Raw genomic sequence first — 26,381 nt, forward strand, 5'->3', positions numbered from 1 at the left:
GGAAGCATGAAATGGCACGCGTGCACAGAGGTGGGTTTCTCCCCCCTCACCATTGTTCTCACTGTAACCTTTGTAACACTCCAGCCCTAAAACATGAGGCTAAAGCAGTGCCTAATCGGGAAATTCCTTTATGCACAGAAATTCACAGCCTAGAAAGGAGCCGCAGGAAGAACAGTTCCTTTCCTGTTAAGAAACTCAACTTTCTGCAGTGGTAAAACCCCAAAAGTTAAATAAATACACACATACATATACACATACAGAGTATTTTTAAAAAAACATTTCAGTGCCAACTAAATGTTATTTTTCTTTTGATTTTACAATGTCTGTATTGAAAAGCTGAAGTTCAGCATGATACATAACATTTAGTATGCCCTAGTTAAACATTACAAGAGCCAAAAGAGTGCATTAACAGGAAGATTTCCTGCTCCCCTGATAACAGTGCAATCATGACCATACAGAATTGTTATTAATAATTTCCTATTAGCCACATAGAAGATAAGCAAAGTATTTCTTGTAACCACTAGTATTATATGAGGGCTTTTTCTAAAGACCCCCAAAATAATAACAAGCTGACTTCATTGGTGTCTCAAAGCAAATACATAGAGGACACCCACTGGGTAGTGGCCATGGCAAATTTTAGCTCTCTTGTACAATGCTCTACTCCTTGGCTAATGTGTGTCTGCCAGCAGGGATCAGTTGGCCTTTGGGGTGGCACAGCAGAGCTCCTGCCCATGACGCAACTGTTCTGCCTGACAGCCCCACACCTGGAACCTTGCACAGCTCCTGTCTCACATTGCCCAGGACAGCCATGAACACCTTCCCCCCCGCCTACAGGCTCTGTTCAAAAGGCAGGCTGTCGCTTGCACGATTTCACCAGGGTGCAGCCACCCCCTGCGCCGTGCAGGGCTCAGGCCTCAAAGGAGGCTCCCTCCATTCCTCAGTGCTATCCTAAGTAGAGCACGGAGGGGAGGAGTAGGGGAATTCTCTCTGACATTTGCAGTACCTTTGAGTGCTCTGAGTCTGGCCCTCATCCCACTACTTATTTTTTAAGGCATTGCTTGCATACAGATAAATCTCACAGCTAAAGAAATGAATAATGGAACCCAAACATGTCTCTAGTACAGACCAGAGAGACGTACAGAATAAAAATATTCCCTGGCAAGGAGAAAAGTGAAATTTTTCCTTCATTCCAAAACTGAGGGGGATTATGGTGAAATGTTTTTCTTAAAACTACAGGAAAAGCTATAGGAAGAGGTAGCAGTAAAAGAAGAAAGCATGAAGAGCTAAAAAACAGTGAAAGAATTAACTGTGAAAATCAGAAAGAGAAATAAAATAGTGGACTGCTGAGGGTTTTGGGGAATGTTCTATCAGACAGACATGCATGGGCACTCACCTAAATCTCTAACAGTGCAGGGACTGGAAATAATACATGGGAACTTGCAGCTCAAATGCTCAAAATTTCCAGCAGGAATGCACTCCAACTGATAATCTGTTTGAGGGGGTTTTGGACATTTGCTGGTGGGTTTTTCTTTATCCTTTTTATTTTTTTTTTTATTTGGCAAGGTAGGAGTAGAGCACATTAAAAATGTAAGTCCAATAATATTATTGTTTGAAGTCAGCAACTTGCTGTCTGCTCAGACAGACTCATGGCACTTTCAAGGAAAAGATGCTCAGTAACCAAGAAAGTCCCAAAGTATAAATCTTTCTATCAGGTCTCTTCTCCCCCACCCTGCCCCCTCGGCACTAGAAGCAGTAGCACAGCAACAGAAATCCCGGGACAGCAGCTTTAAACAGCCAGCCATGTTTCCCACTTGGAACCTCGAGCATCCATAGGGCAGTAATCTTGGCCAAACCACTGAGAATCTCCAGTGTTTTAACTATTTTTTGCACATTGCATCCTTTCTGTCCCAATTGCAAAGGCAGTCTGGATGCCTGCAGCCAAATGAAAACAAGGAAATCTGCTGTTTACAGCAAAACACAGCCTACATTTTTTTCTTGTTCACTAAGGAAGCAATTCAAATCTCTTGTTAAGGAAAAGGTGATAGGAAAACATTCCAAGTGGCAGCAGAGGGGAAAATTTGAGGGCCTTGTTATCAAGATTAGTATCTTAGAATGAGAAATGAGTGAACATGAAGTTATAGCTGATACCACTAAGACAACAAATCCAGTATTAAGTCTGCAGAGATGGTCAATGCACCATTTCCTACACAGGTTAGTAATGACCGCTGTGGAATTCTCCATCAGGCCATACACAGACACAGGGCATCCTTCTCAGGCCTTGCACCACTCTGCACCTTGATCATAACCATCACAACCCCCATAAGGGCACACAAACTGGAGGCCTTCTCTTACACACATCCATTAAAATCACTTCCACATCTCAGAGGTACTAGGGGGACAGACCACTTGTCAAAGGAAATACGACTTATCTGGGCAAAAAGAAATTGTTCTAATTCACAGGAGATTTCTATATCATTTTCTTCCCATTTTAAATTAGAATATGTCCAAAATTGTGGTTTATGCTGAGAAAAGCCAACAGGAAGAAGTTAAAGTAAAAAGAATTCAGATGCAAGTATATTTTGGAGAAGAAGTCCGAAGCAGGAAAAACCTGAAAAAGCAATAATTCTGATAGATGCTGAGGACAGCATTTCACCACTTCTATAAATTCTCTCAAAGAAATTAACTCTGAAGCAGTTCAGCAGAGAATATGAAGGCAGAAATCAGAAACAGAATTTGGCTGTGGCTCTTGGGTTAGTACCAACCTCTCTTAAAAGATGTGATTTCATTATTCTAGACCTAAGTGCATGCAGTTCTCCAGAGCAAAGACTGCCAGAAGCTGGGACACAATGACCAACCAGAAGTGCTCGGTTCCAACTATGAACAAAAGATATTAAAGAACTACTTTTGTGCAGCTGAGTTAAAAATATCTAAGAAAGAGTACAGATTAGCTAGTCATAGATCCAAAGTTTAGGCACATATTTAGACTGGCATTACAAGAAAATTTAAGAGAAAGGCAACACCTAACAACATACTGGACAACATCCATGCACAGAGCAGACTTTTGCTCTGTACACTGAGCAAGTCACAATCCTACCCTTGTAGGAGAAGACAGGAATTCTTGAGAAGAGTTTTCAAAATTACAAATAATGATTTTGATCAAATTTTGCACCATTATTACTTTGGGAGTACTAGGACAGGAAAGGTCACATTGAGCACTGTTCTAAATTCACAAGTATACAGGAAAACACTCGGGTTTCCAGCTCTGTCACTGCTGCAACATTTGACGGGTAACAGGAAGCATGGGAAAGAAAATGAACTTTTGACAAGAGAGTCCCTGTAGTGAATGAATTATAAGATTTAAAAGTTAAAGACAGAGACTGACTAAAATTAAGTTTACAACTAAGCAGAAGCGCAAAAGAGCTGTTCCAGGCAGCAGGAGTCAATATGCGAGACACTGTAAGTTTAGCTCTACAGCAAACAGAAGTCCATTTTATCTTAGCCATTGCACAAGTTTCAGTGGCACTATCAGGAAGGCATCTGCAAGGGAAGAGTCAGGGCTATGAGTGTGCTTACAGAACTCTGCCTCTTTCCAGCAAAGCAGGGATTGAGGGAGAAGAGAACCGCATCATTCTTTTCTACATGTTCCCGAATACATCCATGTCTAATGCCCACAAGATTTATACATAAGTGAATCACTGGAACAGTAAGTTGTTCAAGAAGTGGAATTCCCCAAAGAGCCATGACTCTTGCCAACTTTCTCAGGCACTTTATCTGCTTATGGACAATAGGGTTTTAATGATGTTGCCTTCTGCCTCTTTAGCACATCAATATCCTCAGTAATGGGTGTATTTTTTTGAAGAGAACAGATCACTGATTGATCTCTGTCCAATTCTGCTGTATTTGGTGGCCATGACTGGCAAATGGCTTCTCTGGGCCAGAATGCAAAGTTCTTTAGAAGTTGTCATGAGGAAAAAAAATTAGTTGAAATTTAGGGAAAGAAGTCTCTCCTCTACTGAAGTTTGACCAGCTTTAATGACTCATTCAACAGGGTACATACCATGAATTGGAGATCAGAAGAAAATTGCCTCAAATCAACTTTTTTTTTGTGCTAACAAAAAGTAAATTATTGCAACACCAAGCTCTCAGAAGGATTATTCCACTGTGATTACCTTGGCCATAATGTGCACCTACAGACAAGCAAAATACCCAACTACAGAGCAATAGCCTATAATTAGGGTTGAGATTTTATGAAGGCATATTAGGATAACTCAGAAAGCAGTCATTTCACAAAAAGCAACAGCCAATGGAAATCATCATTACTTTGTATCTAAAGTGATCTTCATTTTATCAGAGTACCAGTGTTGTGGTCAGTGTGTTGCTGTCCAGAATCAACTGTCCTACCCTAAATGCATAAGAATCACAAATTCAATGACAGACTCACTACAGGCTCAGGTCACTGTAGAAGAACAGGATTTGCTGCAATGCAGATGGCAACAAAAACACTAACAACAAAACTTGAAATGGAAAGCAAGTGCAAAATCTGCAGAATTCTTCATGGTTTGTGCAGTGATACTCAGATAGCTCACACTGAGGCAACACACCAAGTATTCATCCAGAAGAGTTTACAACATGGAATGCCAGTAACTAGGTGATTACTAACTGCTAATGCACATTTCGAGGGAAAAAAATACCACTATGTCAGAACAACATGTTTCCCTTCTATGACAACCTAACAAGTCCAAGGAAAATGGAAGCAGCAGTGCATGTAGCATCTGGACTTCAGCAAGGCTTCTGACAGCATCTTACACGCTCTTTCAACAAGCAATTAAGAAAAAAATGTGTATTCAGAACTAGCTTAAAGTAGTGTATACAACTCATTGCAAAAATTCTAAAATTGATCACTGTCAAGCTGGAACAATGTATCAAGTGGTATCTTCAAGAGTTTGTCCAGAGTCCAACATTATTCAACAATGTTATTAATTATCTACATGATGTAATATATGGCACTGTTATTAAAGACATGTTACTGTGGGAGCTGCAACCCTATTATACTATCAGAAGATAAATCAAAATGGTCTTGACAAATCTGGGCAGGGGAGGAACCCACAGACTGGATTTCTTCCGGTTTGTTTTAATAAAGACAAATGTACACTTCAATAGGAATCCTCATCTATACTAGATGGAAAAATTACTTGTTTGACAGAAGTTGTGCAGAAAGTAATCTGGAGCAATAATGTATGAGAAAACAAATGTGCATCATGAACATATTTATAGGACTAATTTCAAAGGCTGATGTACAAAATGAGTATCTTTGGTAGGACAGGTGAAGCAATTTTTCCCCCTCTAGGCTGCACTGACATGACCTGAGTTAGAATCTTATGTCCAGTTTTAGGCATTGCATTTCTAGAAAGATATGAAGCAACTGGAGAGAGTCCAGGGAAGGAGGGAGGGTGGAAGAAAAAAAAAAAAGACGAGTCTAGAAAACATGACGTATGAGAAAAGATTGAAAAAACTGGGTTTGTTTAGTCTGAAGAAAAAGACTAAAAAGGGACATGATAACAGTCTTCAAATATGTAAAAGATTGTTACAAGAAAGAAAAACTACTTTCCATAGATAGTTCAGACAGAACTAGAAACAACAAGCTAGGAGAGCAGCAAATTATGGTTTTAACATTTAACTGACAGAAGGATTAAACATTTGAAAGACTGCCACTAGGGGCTGTGAAAGCATTAAAGGTTTTTAAGAACAAACATGCCTGGAACCAGCCAGGTATCAAAGGTTTTCACAGGACTGCTGAATGGACCATGTGACTTCCTGAGGTCTTAGTCAACACACTTCAATTCTGTGTTGTAGGTCTGAAACTTAATTCCTCTATTTCTATTCATGAGCAGTCACTGAGTTTACAATGACTAGTTCCTTTTCTTAAAAGAAAAACTACTCTTTCTAGGAAGAGATGAAATTCTCTGTAGAAAATGCAAGAACCACCGACATTCCCCCTGTGTTTTCCAAACCACAAGAGAACAAGCGACAAGCACTGTCACTCATTACAGATGAGGAACAACCTGTAGAAATGAACCAGAAATGGCATACAGTTCTGTTTTCCATGCAGTTTACTTATAAAAGTGGGTTTCCTCTTTTGCATAAGATTTACTTTGTGAGAAGCCTGGCAAGAAATTAAAAAAGGAGAGATAGTGAAAGTGAAGTTAAGGTCAAAATAAAAAGTGACATCACCTACAAACTAAGTGAAGCAAGTTTTACAGGGCAAATGAAGCTCAATAACTACAGTTTTAGTAATTCTGAATATTACCAAGCAATAAATTTACTGGCTAATACATTCATTAGTGCAAATTACTGCAGAAGATGAGCACTGCTCCTCTCTTCATACCATACATCCACAACTACACTCAAGATGCAAGAAAGCTCTTTCTGCTGAAAAGTTGCTACTAAGGAGCTTTGCATTATGTGAGGTCCCAAGCTTGTGGAATTCCTTCTTCGTCACACATGTAATAGGCTGCAGATGCTAGTCCATGGGGGATGCTCTAAGGCACCTTTCCTCTCCCAGGGCTTCAGAGGATAGGAACAAATGACTGTGAAGCTGAAAGTCAGGAGACCAGACGGATGCCCTTGAAGTATTATCTACATTGACAGAGTTATATGAAAGAAAGGCAGTGTAACACATCACAGGTTTCCCAGGCATGGATGTTTAACTGTGGTTTGGCTGAAGGTGGCAGTTTGGTATTTCTTAATGATTTCAAATCAGATCATAGTTAGAATCCTAGAGATTTTATTTATTTAAAAATCCTAAAAAGCGGATCATCAAGGGTCCAAACTTCCCTGGTGCTTTGGAACTAGATAAAAATTCCATGCTCTCTCTCTCTACAGTTCAGTAAGTAATGTTTTTTCTGTAGTATCTAATTTTTCCTCTTCCTGTATTTCTAGACAAAACTATTTCCTTTACTCCAGTATTCTTTTCCATCACAATGGGCAATTTGTTTTCAGCCTCTTGTTTTCAGAGTAAGTGGCTACTGTAATGAGAAGAGCTCCCTTAACTTTGGGCATGTCACTGAACACAGCATTTAAACCCACATGTCACAAAGGACCAAGAAGAAGAAACAGAGGATGGGTGTGGGGGAAACAAGCACAACACCCCCTCCCATTGTCAGATGAGCAGACAAGAGTCATGCATCACCCAAGGAGCAGGGAAAGCTCTGCATGGGTGAGCAGACAGGGACACGGCACTCTTAGTGAACATCTGGGTCAGGATGCAAAAGAATGGGACAGGCTTATAAGCAGAATTTGTCTTAGAGAAACTGAGGTGATTTCAACAGGCAACTTTGCTGAGTTATGAGCATTCAGAACACACGTGTTCTCATACAGCATGACAGCTGAACCACACTGCTGCCTCACCCCCAGCCCTTTGAGCCCAAGGCAATTTACCAATGTTTGGATGCTTTAGAAGTCGGCAAATTCGAGCTTCACGTTCCAGTTTCTGGTGATCTGAAAGAGAATAAGCAACAAGGTGTTAAACATCACAACTCTGAACTCAGCTCTTGCTCATATTCAACAGAGAGGACCAGTGACCCAGCAGACATCCAGAGGGCTGGGAACTGCTGGAACAGGACTGTCTCCCAAAACCTCACAGCTGTTTCAGGTGAGGGAACTGCCACTCCCACTACAGAGCTAGCAGTACACTGGCATTGCATCCTTTGATTCAAAGTGAGTAGCTGCAGAATGAAAAACACAGCTCTTCCATCAGCTTCTCAAATAAGCAAAGACACTTGAGACTTATCCCTTCTCCAAGGCTGAAGAGTTGGAGGAAAAGTCTCAGCAGAAATAACCCACGTGAAATGGGAAAAGAAACTGCTTCCACCCCAAAGAAACACTGCAAAGGAAGGGCAGAGTAGGAGGGAGAAATACATAGCTCCTGCTAGTGCACAGCCATCACATGAAGCAGGGAACTCTGCCAGCTTCAGTGAACTGTAAAGGTAACCATACTCCAGTAGCCATGGACAGACTCGCTTGTGAAATGCTGATCACGCACTTAGAAATCTCCAGGCAAGAAGTTCTGTCCAAATGCTAAGTATGCTTATTCCAGCCCAAAGGCAACATCAGTTTGAGCACGACATTCATCTGGATTAAAGAAAAATATCAAGGAGAGTAAAAAATGGTTTTTCCTCCCATGCACAAGTTCAAGGAGAGGAGAGGGAAACAGAGCAACTCTGCCCTTCTCAGCCAAGAACCAGGGGCTCTTTTAGCCACTGAGATTTTTCCAGCAATGGTTGAGTCCTGAATTTACACCATAAAAGACCCATTTTCTCATGTTAAAAGCTCACACTGGACAAGCACAGACTGACTGAAAGAATCTGAGTGAGACAAAATCTTTTAGGCAGCCATGGCAGCTGCTAAACTCTAGACTTTGGGGATGTAGATGCCTAGAAAGAGATAACAAGCAAGAATTTCCAATCCTTGGACTCCCCATTCCAGTCATCAAAAGAACATAGCAAGGGGAAGCAGGAGTCCGTGCCCACTCTTGCCATTTCCTTTGATGCAGACCTTTAGCATACAGGCTTGAAAACACACCTTCTCTGCACCCTTCTGACACACAAGAAGTAAGCAGGACCCTTGGTTGGTTGGACTGCTCAGCAGATCACTGGTAGGAATGCAGTATCTTCCTGTTTATAGGAACCCCACTAGAGACCCACTGCCCTGTCTGAAAGCTGCCTGTCCAGCTCCTTGGTCTCTGCATGGTCTTCCCTCCTCCTTGTAAAGGAAGCTTTGGGCAACTGTTCTCTTCCCCATGAGCAGAAGTCAGAGGCTGAGCCAAATCTCAGCACAGAACAGCTTTCTCTCCCAGGCTGGGAATAGCAGCTCAGGGCATTGCAGGATTTGTGTCTTCTTTTCCACTGCTGAACTGTAGAAAATGTCCCAATTAATACTTTATAGGGCTGAGATGTGCTTACATCCTCATCTGCTACTGTTCAGGGATGGGGGAAGGTAAATTACTCCTTTCATCTCTCCTTCCTTCTCAGTCCTGGCAATTATTGTTGTTGTTGCGTATATTTTACAGTTCTATGCCAGAACCACTCTCCAATAAAATAGCAGACAGCAAGAAAGCCTGGAGAGCTTCCATGCTCCTGAGGCCTTGGTGCAGTGCAAGCACTTTCTCACCTGCATTGCTAGGGAGGGGTGGGGGTGCCTTTGCTTCCCTTTCAGCAGCATCTCTCACAAGTGAAGTTTTGCAAAACACAGTTGCAAGGGAACAAACAGTGCTGCAAACTCTGCACCTGGGACAGATTCTCACAGCAGGACAACAGTTTAAGGTAAGCTATCCACAGTCTACTTGCACGCTTGGACATTGCAAATTCTCCACTTTCCTTCCCAGCTCTACTTGGAACTCTTACAGAAGGGGATCCTTCATCCACCCAGATCAGATTGCCCTCGTGCACAGCTACACTTGCTGAGAATCTGTTCCCAAGTACAAGGACACAGAGAAGCAGACAGCAAAAACAGCTGAGCAAAGAGGGAAGAAGAGGCAAGAGCCCACCACGTGCTACTCAGCCACTGAGTCCTGACAGCCAGGACAGACAGCTGACAGGAGCAAGGCTCAAACAAAATGACATAACCATCAAAATGCCATGGGAGATGTAAATCAAGAGCAATTGCTCCCCTGTAATCCTACACCATCATGCAGAGGGAGGGGAGCTGGCAGGGCAGCTAGTGTTCATGGGCAGCAGCCACACCAGAACTTGTGACAAGAGGTCATCACCCCACACCCCATCCCTCCAGCATCACACAGCCTGGCCAGAGACCAGAAGAGGAGTACAGCGCTCCGGTCACAAGCTACAGGAAACTATTTCTGGTCAGGGGGAAAGCATACCACACTCTTCTGTCTCCAGGGCAACAAAACAGGCCAACTCAAGCGCAACTCACAGAGAAAAAGTACACTCCAGCCCTGGGAGCACCAGCCTGCAGCAGTCAGCCACCACAACTGAGAGCAGCAAAAGGTCAGGCTGGGTGGGTTTCCTGCCATGGGTCCTAGAGGATCACAGCTCCTGTTCCTGCTCCAGGATCACTCATCTTGTTCAGGCAGCACCAAAACACAGCCCAGTCAGTGACTTGAAAAAAGCTCCCCCAACCCATCCTTAAAGATCTGCATCACTTGGTGGTCTTTGGTTTGATATAAGGATTTGACTCTTGTCAAATCAGCAGCAGAATCAATTTGGTACTTGTGGGGAACACCCTGGTACCTGAATGTGTAAGGAATAAACACAGAGCCAAATTTTTTGCCTTACTCTCATTTAACAAAGGTTATTCCCAGTAGGAGACAAAATGCCCAGAACTTTTTGAGTCCAGCAGAGCAGTCAATGGGCAGGCTTTAACGCTTCTCCTATACAGGGTCTTGCTGAACTTTAAAATGCAAAGCAGTCTTAACTATATTAATGATGAAGAGATCCCTGCCTTACCAAGAGCTTGCAAAGAAAATCATTTCTCCTCCCTCTGTCCCAAAGATTAAACTTATTTCTGCAAGCCATTTGTGGAGTGGAGGCATTTATTCTTAATGCACAGTGGAAGGACAACTCACAGCTACCACAAACACGGCAACACATCTGACCTACCTGACAGGATCCCAGGCCTAGGACACTGGGCCTAGTTTTTCCACCTTTCATACAACTATGAAACTCAGTCAGTAATTACTGTAACTTGCCTAAGACACAGTATAATCTTTAGAAAACACAAAGGTTTGCATTCAAGACTTCAAGTGATAAATAAAGCCATACACCCACAGAAATTACTCCAAATGTTAGTTATCCTTCCTCTCAAAATTTGGCACTGCTGTTCCAAGTCTGAATTCATCTACCTCCTGCTTCCAAATATTGGATTTCATTAAGCTCTTTTCCTGCTATGTTACAGAGCTGTCTAGCCCTGAACAATAGCTGATGCTTAAAACTTAAGTACAGGATATTACAAACACTCATCTAATATTCATTTACTGTTTTCCAGCCAAAAAAAAAGAATCTTGCTATTTGGAAAATTATTCCATCTACATTCTGAAGCAGTAAGTATCTACACAGACAGGAAAGTGCAGTCTACATAGCTCTTTTGTAACAAAATTTAAAATGTAAATGATTAAGGAGATGGTGCTTAAAAACAGGAGAAAACTTACTCAAGATTGACACACAAACTAAGGTGTGAATATTTCTCCTTATTAGTCCCTTATATGACATGATTTCAGCATCTTGGTTCAGCATGTTAAATGTGAACCTCCATTTAAACCAAGCACCTTGGACATTATAGCTTTGCAAATATCTGTCTGTCATTCTAGTAATATTAACAGTGGGTTTCTTTAGAAGATCCTTGATGAGAAAATGCCTGTTCAGAGAACTGGGATTCCTTTGGGTTACGTTTTGATTGTCTAGAGATTTACTTTAATAGAAAACAAAAATGATGGTGTTAGCATTATTTGTAAGAGTTAAGGACCTGCAAAAATTAAACTGCTCCATTTACACAAACATGCAGTCCATTAACTGGGACGGGACTGTTTGTGCACAATGGATAGACAGAAATGGCTGTGCACAATTAGGAAAGCCACAACTGTAAGAATCTCTAACTGAGCAGGTTAAAACAACAATGACCTTGCCCGAGTACAGAAGACAGCAAACCAAAACCATGATAGTTTGGTCTATTTATCCTAAATGCATCAAACTTCAGCAGAGACACAGGATAACTTGATCTAAAAGAAAGTGTATCCAAGAGAAATAAAAACCAAAATGCAGACAGCTTTACTTCACAAAAACCTGGCAATCTTCAGCAGGGTGCAGAGTGTGACTAGTTTTATATTGATGCACACTTCTTACTCTTTTGTAAGAAAATAATTTCATTGTCTGACCAGTTCAGTCTGCTACCCCAAGTATGTGGTGGCAGAGATGGATGACTAATGTGGGACTCAGCTTCTGGGCTCCATTTGAAACAGTTCTCAGTGTTCTATTGTAGGCACTACATGCATGGCTGCTCTGCAGGAGGCTTTCCTCAGCAGGTCTTTCTCCTCCAAGGGTATCCAGGACTTGGAGAATGTTGTTAGACACAGACAGGGTACAGGATATCAGCGAACACCAGTAGTCCAGAGCTTTGAGAACATTTACATAACAAGAATAACAACAGAAAAAAAATATGGAAAAAAAGGTGTCTGTGCCTAATCAGCCTGTTACGAAGCTGTGCTCAGGAGAAGAGGCTGCCAGGGAAACATAGGGCGACCTGTCTGAGCTGAGGTACACTTGTAAAAGGCAGAGCCTGGAGAAGGACACCTACCACAAACCCAAAAAGGAGATCAGTCCCAAGCAAGCGGGGTGAGGGCCAAACCTGAGCCAGGCAGCAGGAGGGGATGGTTTCGGTGTCAGGTGCCGACACTGCCACCTTGCACAGCATGAAATCCTCCCAGCCTCAGACATAGCTGCAATGTCCTGACTGCCTCCTGCTCCCGAGAGATGCACAGAGGGTTCTGTTTCAGCGGTGGGCAGCTGCTGTGCGGACACTCTCCAGACAGAGCTTTGTCACAAGCTCCTCAAAGGATCAGTGACCAGGGAGGTTGAAAGAGATGTGCCCTTTGCGTTCCACCCCTTCACCTGCCCAAGGAACACTGAAATTTATTGCTCTAGAAACAAATGTGAGCACCTATTTCAGGTTGTTCCATCTCCTGGCAAGCAGAATTAGAAGTCAGCATTAAAAACTAATTGAAAGACTGGACATAACAGTTACTGACATAAATCAAACCAAGATTTATCAGTGAAAGTGATTAACTTCACACCTACTGAAAAACAATGTATAAAAATTAATTCTAACATACTTACTTCAATAAGCATTAGAAACACAGCACTGTTTCAAAATGGTTCCATGTGCAAAGGACTACATCCACTGCAGCATTCAATGGCTTACTTTACCCAGCTGCAGCTATACTGAGGTCCAGTGGCTAAAGGTCATTCACTAAGTACACCTGCCTTAAGAAAGGGGGAAAAAATGCAGGTGGCAACTTTTTGGAACCTGAAATTTAGCCACCTCGATGGAAAGAGAGATTCTTTCCTAAAAGCAGTAAAAAGATGCAAGAAAACTAACACTTTGATGTGAATCATCTCTGTGATGAGAATCCGTGTCATGAAGAAAAAAACCCATGTTCCTCCCTTTACCAACACATAATCTTCTTGCTCTCAAGTGGAATACACAGTCTGGCTACTCAATACTACAGTCCACCTGTCTTCATCCTGCACTAGCACTGTGCTCTGTCCTTGCTGTTAAAGGAGGCTTGCAGCTATCATTCCTTTGGGAACACATTCTAGATTACATTTCTGAGAATGGGAAGAGTCTGGAAGAGAAATCAAGCCCAAAGCAATAAATTCAGTTTGATTGCTGTCATCATGCCAATTCTGGGAAATAGTCAATTGGTGCCAGCTGCTAAGATATCATTTAAGTTGCTTCAAGACAGAAATCGAATTTACATCAAATACATTTGGTAGTGTCAGACTAGTCTGAGCCTTCAGGTTCCTTCATGCTCTTCTTTGCTTGTTTAAATTTAAACTTCCTTTCTGAGATATTCCCAGCAAAAGAGAGCTAGTTCCCTCATCCTGCACTTAAAGACACTTTCTCCCATATTTTCTTATTTTTCCAAAAAGCACAACTGAGGTCTCTCAGAATTTGCAATAAGGTAGCAGAGCACAGTATGCCATGACACACCATCACTTTAAACAGGAATACCAGCAAGTCTCAGACCACTACCATCTCCCTTTCTACAGAAGTTAGTAGAAACACACATAAAAATCCTTCTAGGCCTTAGGAATGACCAGAAGCCCCCACAGATTTAGTATATCCTCACTGACACGAGCAAAGAGAAGATGCCCAAGGAAAAATGTAAAGAAAATAAGCATATAATGACACTTCTCAAACACTCGTCTCTCTCTGTCCCTTCCTCCCTCCCTCCCTCCCTCCCTCCCTCCAGCTATTTGCAGCTCAGGATCGTGACATTTCCATTTCAGTGTTTCTATACTGCCATTTTCAAGACCAGCTAAAATTAATAAATCTGTAGCAGCATATTAGTGCCATTGCAGGTGACATTTCTGAAAGCCAAAGTCTGTTTTCCAGCCTCTCAGTGCAGAGTGATCCCAGTGGTGATGTCCCAAGTGTGAGGGCGGAGGGGCTCCCATGCCCAACCAGCACCTCCAGCATCTCTGCTGCAGGAACTGTGCAAAACATCACCAAGGGGAAGACATATCTGAAGCCAGCACGTGAAGATGAAACAGCAAAGCTCCACTTTTCTCAGCCAGTGAAAGCTAGAAAAACAAGACAGTGGTGAAATCCTCATCACTTGCCTTCAGCTACTGACAGAAGGAGGAGGTTAAAGTGCCAACATGACACAGTAAACAAATAAAAGATTTCTTTCAAGAAATTCTGGCAAACATACTTTCTGACAAAGCCTTTCCTCCAGCAAAACCACTAATATTATTACCTTGTAACAGCCTTTTCCCACACTCTTGCCACTTCCCAGACACAAACAATTTCACAAGTAAAAGTGTAGTACTACCCCTAAGAGTACATACTCACATGGATCCTAAAGACAGCCTGAAGTTCACACAGTTGGTCACAAATTGTTTACATACACTAGGATCTGTGAACCCCTTGGCATTACTGTACTGGAAAACCAAACCAAACAAATAAAAAGGAACAAACTACATAAACTCAGAACAGTTTCCACTTTTCTATTCAAGCAATGAAGAAATTAGACTATCAACACCACAGAGCAGAAGTCCAGACAATTTAATTCTATTTGTATCTCCAATGAGCACCCTGAAGAATAGGTCACAGAAATATATTCTCTTTTCCAGTATTTCATTGCCTCGTACTTACTTTGCAAAGATAATCGACCTGAAGGCAGATATTAATATATGTACAACAGTGGTGAAAGGAGAAAAGGTATTAAAAATAGTTATAAGACACAAATCTTTAAAAACATGTCATAATGTGCACCTTTGACATTGCAGTTTCTAAACTCAGTGCCACTCAAAGCTGCCTTTTCACATGTGTATTTTTCAGTTTATCCACAAACAACTTCTCCAATTCTTCTTGGGATTATCTAGAAGGAGGACCTGATAAGGGAAGAAGAATTCCTGTTGACAGGAACTCATATCCTGAGTGTTACCTATTGTATGTGTTACAAAGCAAAACAACAGCACACTGATGTGCACATTAAGAGGAAGTGGGGAACTTGGGCTTGCATAGACACTGACAACTTTCCAGGAACTTCAAGAGTCAAAGGAGGGAAAATTCGTGAATCAGCCCAGGCTCTAAAGCTATAGGTGATTGTGATCTCACTCACAATTAACTACGTGAACAGAGGGGTTAAGTGTACTCCAGCCTCATCTGTCATTATTTGCGTACAAAGGCACATATAAAAGCCACACTGGGTGTTTTCACTCTATCAGAGAGAACTACCATCATTCAGCTTAGGTCCTTGCCTAGAGCACATCCCACAGTTTGAGCAAAGCCAGCATTCCAAAGCAACATGGAATCTGAATACATGTGCATTCATGAAAGAAAAGAAGCAAGTGTCCCAGCCATCCACTGTAGGAAGACCCCTGGCTTCACATTTGAGATCAACTCAGAGTTTGGGCAAGGACCTCCTTCTGAACTTGCTATAGCACTCAGAGCAGCATTTTGCAAACCCCCTCATGAGACAACTCTGCACAGCATACACTGTCCCCTCCCCACAAGCCACAGGCTCCCACAGCCCCTGCTCTTCAAGCTGTTTTAAAAGCCTTACTCAGCCACATGCAATGAGCCAAGCACAGCCCAGCAGATTCAGCCTGAAGCCTTGGAGACAGTGCAGCCCCTGAAAAATGAGCCAGCATTGTGACTGCATGAGGAGGGTGGAGGATACCTGCCTACAGAACAACTGACACGGGTCAAAGCACCACTCTAGCCCCAGTCAAAGTTTCCAATAAGCTCTGACATGACACACATTCCATCTCTCATGTACAAACCCTGCTTGTGGCCCACATCTCTCAGGGCATTCCAGTTCTTCTTACTGAAGAGACAAATGTTTATCTTGCATCTCCCTAGTCATCCTTCTTACATTGCCAGTGGGATATACAAGGCCTGTGTCAACTCTGCTTTATTCTGCTTGCTTTTCCCATCAGTTCGTTACTTTAGTTACTAAAAACCAAAGGAGAATTTCCAAGAGCCTCCTACCTGAATTTCATCTACCCTCTTTTCCTGCTAACCATCAGTTTATTTCAAGCCACCATGATGGAGACAAGTCATACAGGGAACAAAACTTCCAGGTTTAGTGGTGAACAGGTGGGAAGGAAATGTTTCCCCTCCAAAGTTACCCTCCAATCACCTACAGTCACAGAAGCTGGCACCTACAGTCTGCTGCAATAATTAAGAATTCTACCAGTCAACCATTAAAACTACCCACCAAACCACCAACTCCACTTCTTCCATTGGCTACTGCAAAAAGTGCCATTTCTTGCTTTACAAACTTCTTTCTTGCCGAGGGTAGGATGATGCACTAGGAAAGGCAGCACTGCAGGGGGGAAGTATTGGGAACCCTTCCCACAGCAGCACATTGTAGTTTTCCTCTGAAGCAATGTATCTTTCAGCTGACAACAACAACAATGTAGCCACCTTCCACCTAATCTGAAGCAATGGAGATCACCAACCACAAATGCTGACAGGCAGATAGAAGCACAGCAAAGGGCAGGAATTCTTTTATCTCATTTTATCTGCTGTGGCCAGGAGGCATTAGTGTACCCACCACAGTCCTGACACAGGAAGAAATGTGGTGCAATTGCACTCCCTCTAAGAATGGTGCAACTGCTCTGCTGGTCAGCCTGGCACCTGGGGGGTATTTGCTGGAAGATCCCCACTAAATTTGTGGCGGACATAACAACTTATTTTAGCTCTCCTTGGGCGTATTGAATTAGTGTAATTTAAATATCTTTGGAATGCCTATATCCCAGAGAAAGAAAGAACTGTGGGGTACAAACACAACTAGCATGAGCTCCCCAGCTTCAAATGGTCAAACAATTTCCCCCTTCTTGCACCAAAACAGAGCAAAAATGAGTACAACTCTCTGTCACGGTCATTTCAGACCTCGTATCTTATAAGAAGACCTTCACTTCAGAGGACTTGTGTAGCCAACTCTGAAAGCACAGCCCCCTCATACCACCTGCAACAGAGCTCTCCCTTTCCTTCCCCCTGCCTCACATGCAGCGCTTCCACCTCCTTCCCCTGGTAGGGCTGTTGTTCAACACACTGTTCTCCATTTTTCCTCCTGCAGCTTGCACTTTCCTCTGCAGTCCCATTTCGTGCAGCACATGTCCCCCAAGCCTGTGTCCTGCAGCAGTACATTCCCCCAATTTGCTGTAACTCAGCAGGGAGACACACCCCTTCCCTTTGATGGCAGCCCTCAGCTGCACACAGGGCAGCCCCATCCAGCTCTCCCATCCTTAGCTTCCCATCTGCAATCGCACCATTTTTTTAAACTGCATTTTACAAGTAAATCACGTGCTCAGTTGCTAGTTTGGCTGCAGAGCCAAGAAACACTTTGGTGCATGGGGGGAAGGGAGCTGATGTATTTTTTGTTTCATGTGACCAGCTTACCAGAAACTTCATTGAGACCAAGAGCAGACTCTCCACCCACACCCCTCCTTCACCACCAACGCCTTCCCCCCGACACTTTACAGCAGAAACACAGAGTAAATGTACAATAGGAGAGTCTGGTACCTCATGTGCCTACAGCCAATCTTGAAGGCAGAAAAGAGGCGAGAGGCCAGCTCTGCACCCCAGCTGATCGGCTGAAGGTGTACCTTCAAGGAGCTGATCTTTCCTATAAAGGCTATGGACTCCAAAGCAGAAAGAGGTAGAAGTTGTGGCTTAGGAAACTATGAGGCAGGAGGCTGCAGTCACAATGCTAACCTACACATACACACAACACAGTATCTTTTTGGTTAGAAAGTTGGAGGGGACTGCTTCAGATCCAAGAGGCTAGCTGTAGGCTGCATGTTTAAATAAACAGCATCCCAATATGTTTTCATAGAGACTAAGAAAGGACAAGTGGTTTTTTAAATAAATACACACTCTAAATTTTAGAGGATTTCCACATGCTTTCTGCAACGAGGTGGACAGGACAAAAGGCATGGCAGCATGTCTTAGCTCACACAGAGCTGTACAATAATGTTTTTCCATAGATCCCCTTTGCAGAGTTCTCTTGAATTGCCCCTAGGCTTGCACAGCACAAGAGGATGTTGGGAAAATAGAAATTCAGGCAAGTTTCTAGAAGACAGATACTTAAATGGGGGAAAATATGTTAGAAAACAAATAAAACATCCTCATTAAAGAACACTACTTCTGTAGCATCTGTTGTTGGGAATCTCTAAGTGTATGACACTTACTATGCAGCCAGAAAACCCTTGAACCCCCAGGTTTCTTTCCCTACCTTTAAGGAGTTGGAAAAGAAAAGCAGAGGTACTGAAAACAGAGAACATGTCAGTGACAAGCCTGTGAACAAATTCAGATCTTTGGAATCTGAGCCTCTCACTACCGTGTTTTTCATGCTTCTGCAGAAAGATAAATGAAGACAGAAACAATGCAGTTCAGCTCTAATGGATTTTGAGCACTCTCTCAAAGAAAAAACTGATAGGGGCAGCATTAGCACTGCTGAGATACCTCTTCAAGTCTCTTCTGGAAAGCATGAAATCCTACCTCAATGATGTACTATGACCTAAAGAATTTTTATTATAAGGCCTGGTGTTCAGAGTTTGAAAAAAATAGAATTTTTTCTTTAAAAACCAACATTTATCCTGTTTGGGTGGAACTGCCACTCAACAAAGCCTGTATTGTACTTGACAAGAGCACAGCCTGAAAATAGCTTCCTTCCCTTGAAAGCTCCAGATCTGGACTATCTGGTAAGCACAACAGCTTTAAAGTGGACTCCCTGTCCCATCACCATGCTTGTTTTCAGACTGCCAGGCAAAGAAACACCTGACTTGCATTTTTTTTCCAAAAAACAGCTGTTATGCTACAGTTTTGATTTATTCTCTGGCTAAGTTAATTTCTTGTTCTGATGAATGTTTAATGCTCCTGGCTAGATCAGTTTAGAACTTGTTTGCCTGGAGACATTTAATGCTGCTACATTACTGCAATACTAATTTTAAGGTCACCTGCAGCTCCCTCCACCAAGGTTTTTGCTATTGTTTGGATCTAAATGATGTGGTGCATTTTGGCATTGAATTCCACAGCACCATATCAAGTTAACAGACACTTATCGAATCTCCAGAGATGGCCAGATTTGCTGATTAACAGACAACACACCCAGAACAGCAATCCTCACTGATTAACTCCGCTCCATATACTGAGCCACAAACAGACTGAGGATGAGGGGTTGAAACCATAGCTCTCATGTTACCTCAGAGCACTCAATTCTGTAAATTGCTGCATATGCCAAGCAAAAAGTGAGAGCGGAAAAGGGGGTGTGTCAGAAGGAGAAAGGAATGCAGTGAAACAGTTATTCAAGCACTAACACTGATGGCTACAAAGGAACCCTCTCTCTTGAGATGCAGTTTTAATAAGGTGGCGTTTAAGATGTTGAGCCAACATATCTGAAGAATAAACCTTCCCTTTTCTACAAAACACACAAATGGAAACAGTGGCAGAAAAAGCTTCTCCACACTACCCACCAGACAGCATCAGCTCTGACCTAAAAGGAACACTTCTGCCCTACAAATGTTACTTTGACAAACAGAGGTTGAATTTCAAACAAAAAAAGAGAACAGAGTGTGGTCTCCTATGGCAAGTGCCTGACAAGCCTCTACACGCCAATATGAGCTCCATGGAGCTCAAAGGTGGACTCCCAACAGCAGCACTGCTGTTAGAAGGACCTCCCCAAGAGGCACCATTCTCAGTAGACTCAGCATAGTAAAAAAAAATGTCTCCTTATGCTTTCTCATTTTGAGATTTCTACCTGGACAGCTGATCCAGCCAAACGAGACTTGGGACCTTGATCATCCTATCACTAAAACTGCTATCTCCATTTCAGGGTGAATGCTAGCAAAGGAGATGCCTGCCCCTTCCTAAGCACCTCTCCTCTTCTTCAGTTCTTCTGTCAAACAGTGTATGCAAATACTGCAGTCCTTCAGCACAGCAGTCAGAGGACAACTACAGGTGTATACTGTGAAGATACTGCTGCAGCCCCAGCACAAAAATACATAGCTCACACAGCTCACTGGAAAGCTGAGGAACATGGGGAAAAAAGTACAGACCATTACCTAAAGTAACTAACTAACTAAATATTCATCTGTGCTGTAGGACCAGTCTCTGTATCAAAAAGAGGTTCCCAGGTCCTGTGAACCTCAGCAGAGGAGGAGAGCAGTGGCAGGGCAGGCGGAACCTTTCAGGACTTAGGGACAGCAAACCTCCCAAGCTGCTTATATCTAACACAGCCAGGATCTGAAGTGACAGCAGCCAGTGGGCAGGCAGGCCTAGAAAGCATGTCCTCCAGGCCCTGGTAAATGCAGGCATAAAATGTGCTTCTAAAAGAGAAACGTTAGCAGCACTTGTAGACAGAAACACATACAGGAGACAACGATGACAAAAGAAGTGTCCAGAGGGAAGCCAAAGCCACAAGTGTGGAGCATGGGAAGGACAAAGCACCCACTAAAAAGAACAGTGCAAGGAAAATAGGTTTGCATGAGGTGAGAAAGCCCAGCTCAGAGATGAGGCTTGTTGGCCTTGGTGAAAGGGAGCAAAGGACAGCACAGTGGCTGTCCAGGGCAGGCTGTTCTCCTTCCTAGGCCATAACCCTCAGCAGCAGCCTGCAGCTTTACTGAATCTGTCACCCACAGCTCAACAGAGAGTACGTCTGGCAACTTCTGATGAGTTTAGCAACTGGTAAGATCACAAAGTAGTAAGTTTTCCATTTTACAATTATTAAAACAATTGCCTGTTCTTTACACTGTCCCCGTATTTGTTCCTCCACTACACCATGAAATGTGTTTATCTGTTCAGCTGGAGCAAAGCCAAGAGACCCTCCAGCCATCACAGCCAAGGTGGCACCCAGAGAGGGCATTTAATCTAACCACATCAGCCACCATCCAAAACAGTGACCATGCTGTTGGTGAATCAGCTTAGGAAGTTTCTGCCTACAGCCCATTTGCTTGTTCTCACCTCCTCAGTCAAGTTCAGTGCCAGACCAGCTGTTTGGGTGGGCAGCCCTATGAGCAGAGAAGGAGAAGAGAGCAGAAAAAGGCAATTTCAAGTCTTCTCTGAAGTCAGTTAGCTTCCAAGGCAGACAAAATTAACAACCTTAACAGAAACTGCCCACTGCAAATAGCAACCAAATAAAGCTGCTAGTTCCCAAATGGCTGATGACCAAGCCACAGCTGTGCCGGGGGGGGGGGGGGGGGGGGAAGGAGAGGGGGAGAGCGTGCATGAATCCTCGAGTGAGTCACTCGCTCCCTGCATCCCTGCTGGCCTAGATAAATGCTGCTGCCAGTCGATGATGGGTGCTGCAAACCAGCTCTTGAGTCCACAGCATCCCCACTGCTCATCTCCTGGTGGGCACAAAGCCTGCACTGAACAACACCATCTCTGTGCAAGTGTGCAAGCAGGAGAGGTAGCCACATTAGGTCTCAGAGGTTTCGGTACGGCTCCGAACAACTTTCCTGTCACTTCTTGTCCTTGCTCCTGCGTTCAGTTCTCCCTCAAGGGCTTGGATCTCAGGTAGGTGAGGATACAATAAAAAGCCCCTTCTTTTACAAAAGGAGGAAAAAGTGAACGTAAATAGATGAAAAAATAAAAATAGTAATGAAGACACTGTGGAGGAAGTTGCTTCAAGTCCCTGTACTGGCATTCGTTTGTTTACAGTGCTGGCTGCTCACTTGTACCACCTGAGCAATGAGTCCTGATGGATCACATCAGAACTTCCTTACCTCAATGTAGAAGTTTAGGATGAAGGCAGAATTACCCAAAGCATAAAATGTATTGGAATTAAGAGCAAATTATATTAAGTCTATACCACATGTGTAATATCTCCATTACAGATGCACCAAGGACAGGAAACTGGTCTAAAACGGACACTCCAGATAGCTAATCTCTATAAAACAAAAGAAGCTTCAAGCACTGAAATACTGAGACACCACAGCTACAAATCCTGCAGTAAAGTCATTCATTGTTTTAAGAATGAAGGGGTTTAAGTAAGTTCTGTAGTGCCCAATGCAATCCCTATGGGAGAACTATTAAAGCTTTAACTGTCTGCACCCATTGAGAATGTGAGAGATTTCTTTCCCCTGGTTTTGTAAGTGTACAAATGCACCAAATGGGGTGAGAAAAAAAAAAGAATATTGAAGCAATAGACAGTCTCAGTGTGCTGGATCTGCAACACTGGTGTGCACACTGGATGCTGAGGATTTCAGGAACAGAAGCTGGCTAGCTGATATTCATGCCAAGAAGAAAGGGTCAGGCCACAAATTCTAAGTTTCAGGCTAATGATGTTAAATTTTGCAATTTTCTAAATTCCATCTTCTATGTCACACAGTTCTGAGAATTCCCCCTATGACTCTGGGTTGCGAAATTACAAAACACTCAAAACCCTGGGCAAAACATGGTTGTTCTCAGAATTATAACAGCCCAACATTGCACCAGCTTCTCTTACAAACTTGGTATAGTATATATGGTACATCCCATAAGTGTTCCAGGGAATACAAAGAAATAAAAGAACATCATCTCCTTCACCTAATCCATCTCTCCCTCTGACCTGAGGACATATCTTGCTGTGTTTTTTCCACTCTTTACCTCAAAAAAACTCCAATCGTTTTAGATGCACCTGTAAAGCTTCACTGTCTGTAACTTTTAACAGGAGGATCAGTGTTGCCACACGTGGGTAAAAGCAAGGAATATGCACAGAAGAGAGAGCAGCACAAGGCAGCAAGCAAAATTTTGCACAGGGCATCTGCCTCAACCCAGAGCATGTTAACAGCAAATCCTACCAAGTATACATACATGCAATAGCTTCATAAAGTGTCACTGATACAACTAAATATTGAGGCAAGGTCAACAGATTAAGGTACTTGTGCAGTCTTTCTACAGCTCCCAAGACAGGCATGATTGCTTGAAAGCTTTGATGCCAGGTTTCTCTAAGGAAACTGCACCCAAAAGCATATGAGAACTCCTTTACTGCATTACTAACAGGTGAAGAGACAAGAGATCATAATTTCTGCAGCCTTCACACCAACACAGCTCACACTGAGAAACAGAGCAAGAGAATGAATGAAACAGAGTGGTCAAGACAAGAAGTGCTGCCTACCCTATCCAAAGATGGGCCAAGCAAATTGACCTAAGCCAGTCCAGTTTCCAGCTGGGTACTCCAGCCCACTGATTTTCCTGAAGCATCCAATGCTGCTCTCCATATCAAGCAACTGTCTTGCTAGCAATGCCCACATGCCAAAAAACCAGGCCCACCCAAGAAAATTCATGAGGCCTCCAAAGTCTCCTGAAAATGCAAACAAATCCTGCCTTAAAAAGGTCTGTCTTTCACCCAGCTCTGGCAAAGGTATCCTAAAACACAGCAAATCCCTGCTTCACAAAAACATGGTCCAGGGACAAAGCAAACTATGGGAAACCAGAAAAAAGCATCTTCCCATCACACTGAGCTCACACAGAAATACAGCAATGGACAAATCAACTAGTGGACTTGGAGACCTGGGAAGACTTCTTTATTTCCTTCTATCGGTCAGCTTGGTCCATCCAATACCATTCTAGTGTAATCTCTGCTTAACTTCCCTAAGCATCTGGCTCCTATGCACAGAACATACGTCACGTGCCCCAGTGCTTATACGTCTGCGGTAGAGGCAGATTTATATCAACTGGCTCAGGTCCTGCTTGTGCAATCAATCACCCTTTGTCATGTTTGAAAGTGGCATTTCTTTAGCCAAACCCTGAAACATAGGGCAAGAGGCTGTTCACCATGCTGTCAAGGAGACCAAGAACTCAGAGATAAAAGGTCTGTGGGAGGAGAAAGTCACCAGGACTGTTGAACCTGTGTGGGACAGAGCAAGGGCCTACATACTTCGGTGAAAAATATTTTTAGGAGGAACAGCTTGCTGCTACCAGCAATTACACCATGTTTTGAACAGCTAATATGTTTTCATTTAGTGATAGGAGTTTAATTTAATGTGTGATTCCAGCACAGATTTCTTGCTTTTGAAAACCAAGTTTCCTGTCTTACACTCCTTCCATCTTGCCATACTTGCGGACTCCTTCCTTAATTCACATTTCTGACTAATAGATCTGTGCTTTTAAATAAAACAACTTTTTATCTTGAAAGATAAACAACAAACTAAAAAGGTCTAAAGAAGAAAATGCCTATTTTGACTCTTTACAGTGAAGTCAGCAAGTAACTTCATATAAATATTAATTCAGAAGGTAGCAAAAAGACAGCTGTGGGTTACTACTGGTAACCTGTGGAAGTCAGGCAGGACCATGACACTTGGCTATCTCCACTTGTACATACAGATTGGGGAACAAGAGGCTGGAGAGCAGCCCCACAGAAAGAGATCTGGGGTCCTGGTCAAGGGCAGGTTGAATGTGAGTCAGCAGTGCCCTGGCAGCCACGAGGGCCAACCATGTCTGGGGGCATCAGCCACAGCATCATCAGCCAAGCGAGGGAGGGGATTGTCCTTCTCTGTTCTGCACTGGGGCGGCTTCACCTGGAATATTGTGGCAGTTTTGGGCACCACAATATATGAACGATATTAAGCCATTAGAGACCATCCAAAGGAGGGCAATGAAGATGGTGAAAGGCCTTGAGGGGAAGCCATATGAAGAGTGGCTGAGGGCACTTGGGCTATTCAGTTTGGAGAAGAGGAGACTAAGAGGAGAGGTCATTGCAGTTACAATTTCCTTGTGAGAGGAAGAGGAGGGGCAGGCACTGATCTCTTCTCTGTGGCATCCAGTGACAGGCCTGAAGATGTGTCAGAGGAGGTTTAGGTTGGACAGCAAAAAGGTTCCTCACCCAGTAGGTGGTTGGGTGCTGGAACAGGCTCCACAAGGAAGTGGTCACAGCACCAAGCCTGACAGAGTTCAAGAAACATTTGGACAACAGTCAGGCCCATGATAGGATTTTTGGGACTGTCATGCACAGGGCCAGGAGGAGAGTGACCAAAAAGAACAGGTCATGATATGAGAGCTGCAGAGCAAAAGAGAGAAAACAAGCAAAAATAATTTCTTGCAAATTGTCTTTTATAAGTGGCATGTAAACTACTGCTCTAGCAGCCATAGAAATGCCAGGTGAATGTGACACTGGCTGGTTTGCACAGAGAGGAGGAAGAAGATGCTATTGATGACCTCCTCAAAAGCAGACACATGGTCTTACCAAATACTGCTCTCCTTTAGTCCCTCTAGGAGGTTCACAAGACAGAGTTGGACAGATAGTATTTGACGCATTAATACACCCTTTCCTGTCCTTGCTGCCTTGAAAACAGAAATATATTGAGATGTAAAATAACCTTACCCAACCTACAAGCAGTTTTCTAGATTTCAGAAACGGTCAATGTGACAAGGTCAGACAGCATTTTATGAAATCTGTTTGCCAAATCCAAGACAGCATTCATGAGCATTCTTGTTCCAGGTCCGTTACGGTTCTGTCTCAGATGATGAATAACCTTTGGGACCATGGAGGCAATTCAGAGCAGGGTTCAGAGGACTTCTGTGTGCAATTTTTCTATTTGACATACAATTTCCACCTAAAACTAAGCTTTTTATTGAATTACAAGTCCTTCATTTTAATAATGCATTTACCAAATACATAACTAGTACCTTTCTAGACATCTTGGTGAATATTGTTTCTGGTTCTTTTGGTAGCTTGTTAGCATACCATATGTATCTGCGAGGGCCAGACAGCATGGCACTAGGACAGAAAGCAAGCCCACAAGCTTCCTAACCTGCAGGCTGGCAGCTGTCTGTTGGTAAAATGCCAGGAAAAAATTAGGATGCCCCCTCACAAGAACCAGACACGCAATCAGGAGCAAGCATGCTCTAAATGTGCAGGACTAATGGCATGCTGTCAAAGGTTTCATCAAAAAAGTTAAAGCAAGGTTTGATTCTCCTGCATTGCGGACATGAAGCAGATTCTGATATGAGAAGCAAAGATCAGCATATGGAACAGAAAATCACTTTAGGAGTGCACCATGACCCTCACAATAAATGAATACACAAATTACTATCCATAATTAAGTCTCACATAAGAGAAACGGGCAATAAGCTGCCTTTTGTAAAAGACCTGCATCCAATGCTACACCACTGATAAGAGTAAAATAAAACAGAAGGAAACAGAGCTCTGAGCA

At 43.0% G+C, this 26,381-nt stretch overlaps 1 protein-coding gene across 5 annotated transcripts in view; it reads right to left on the reverse strand.

The window, feature by feature from the left end:
* The window catches only part of CAMK2G (calcium/calmodulin dependent protein kinase II gamma), a 116,535-nt gene that overhangs the window by 56,528 nt on the left and 33,626 nt on the right, over positions 1-26,381 (reverse strand). For all 5 annotated transcript variants that reach the window (XM_071564258.1, XM_071564254.1, XM_071564255.1 and 2 more), the window contains exon 3: positions 7,438-7,497. In XM_071564258.1, coding sequence (XP_071420359.1) covers positions 7,438-7,497 — 60 coding nt within the window. The remainder of the gene's footprint in view (positions 1-7,437; positions 7,498-26,381) is intronic.

Source organism: Pithys albifrons, chromosome 9, assembly GCF_047495875.1.
Source record: "Pithys albifrons albifrons isolate INPA30051 chromosome 9, PitAlb_v1, whole genome shotgun sequence".
NCBI lineage: Eukaryota > Metazoa > Chordata > Aves > Passeriformes > Thamnophilidae > Pithys > Pithys albifrons.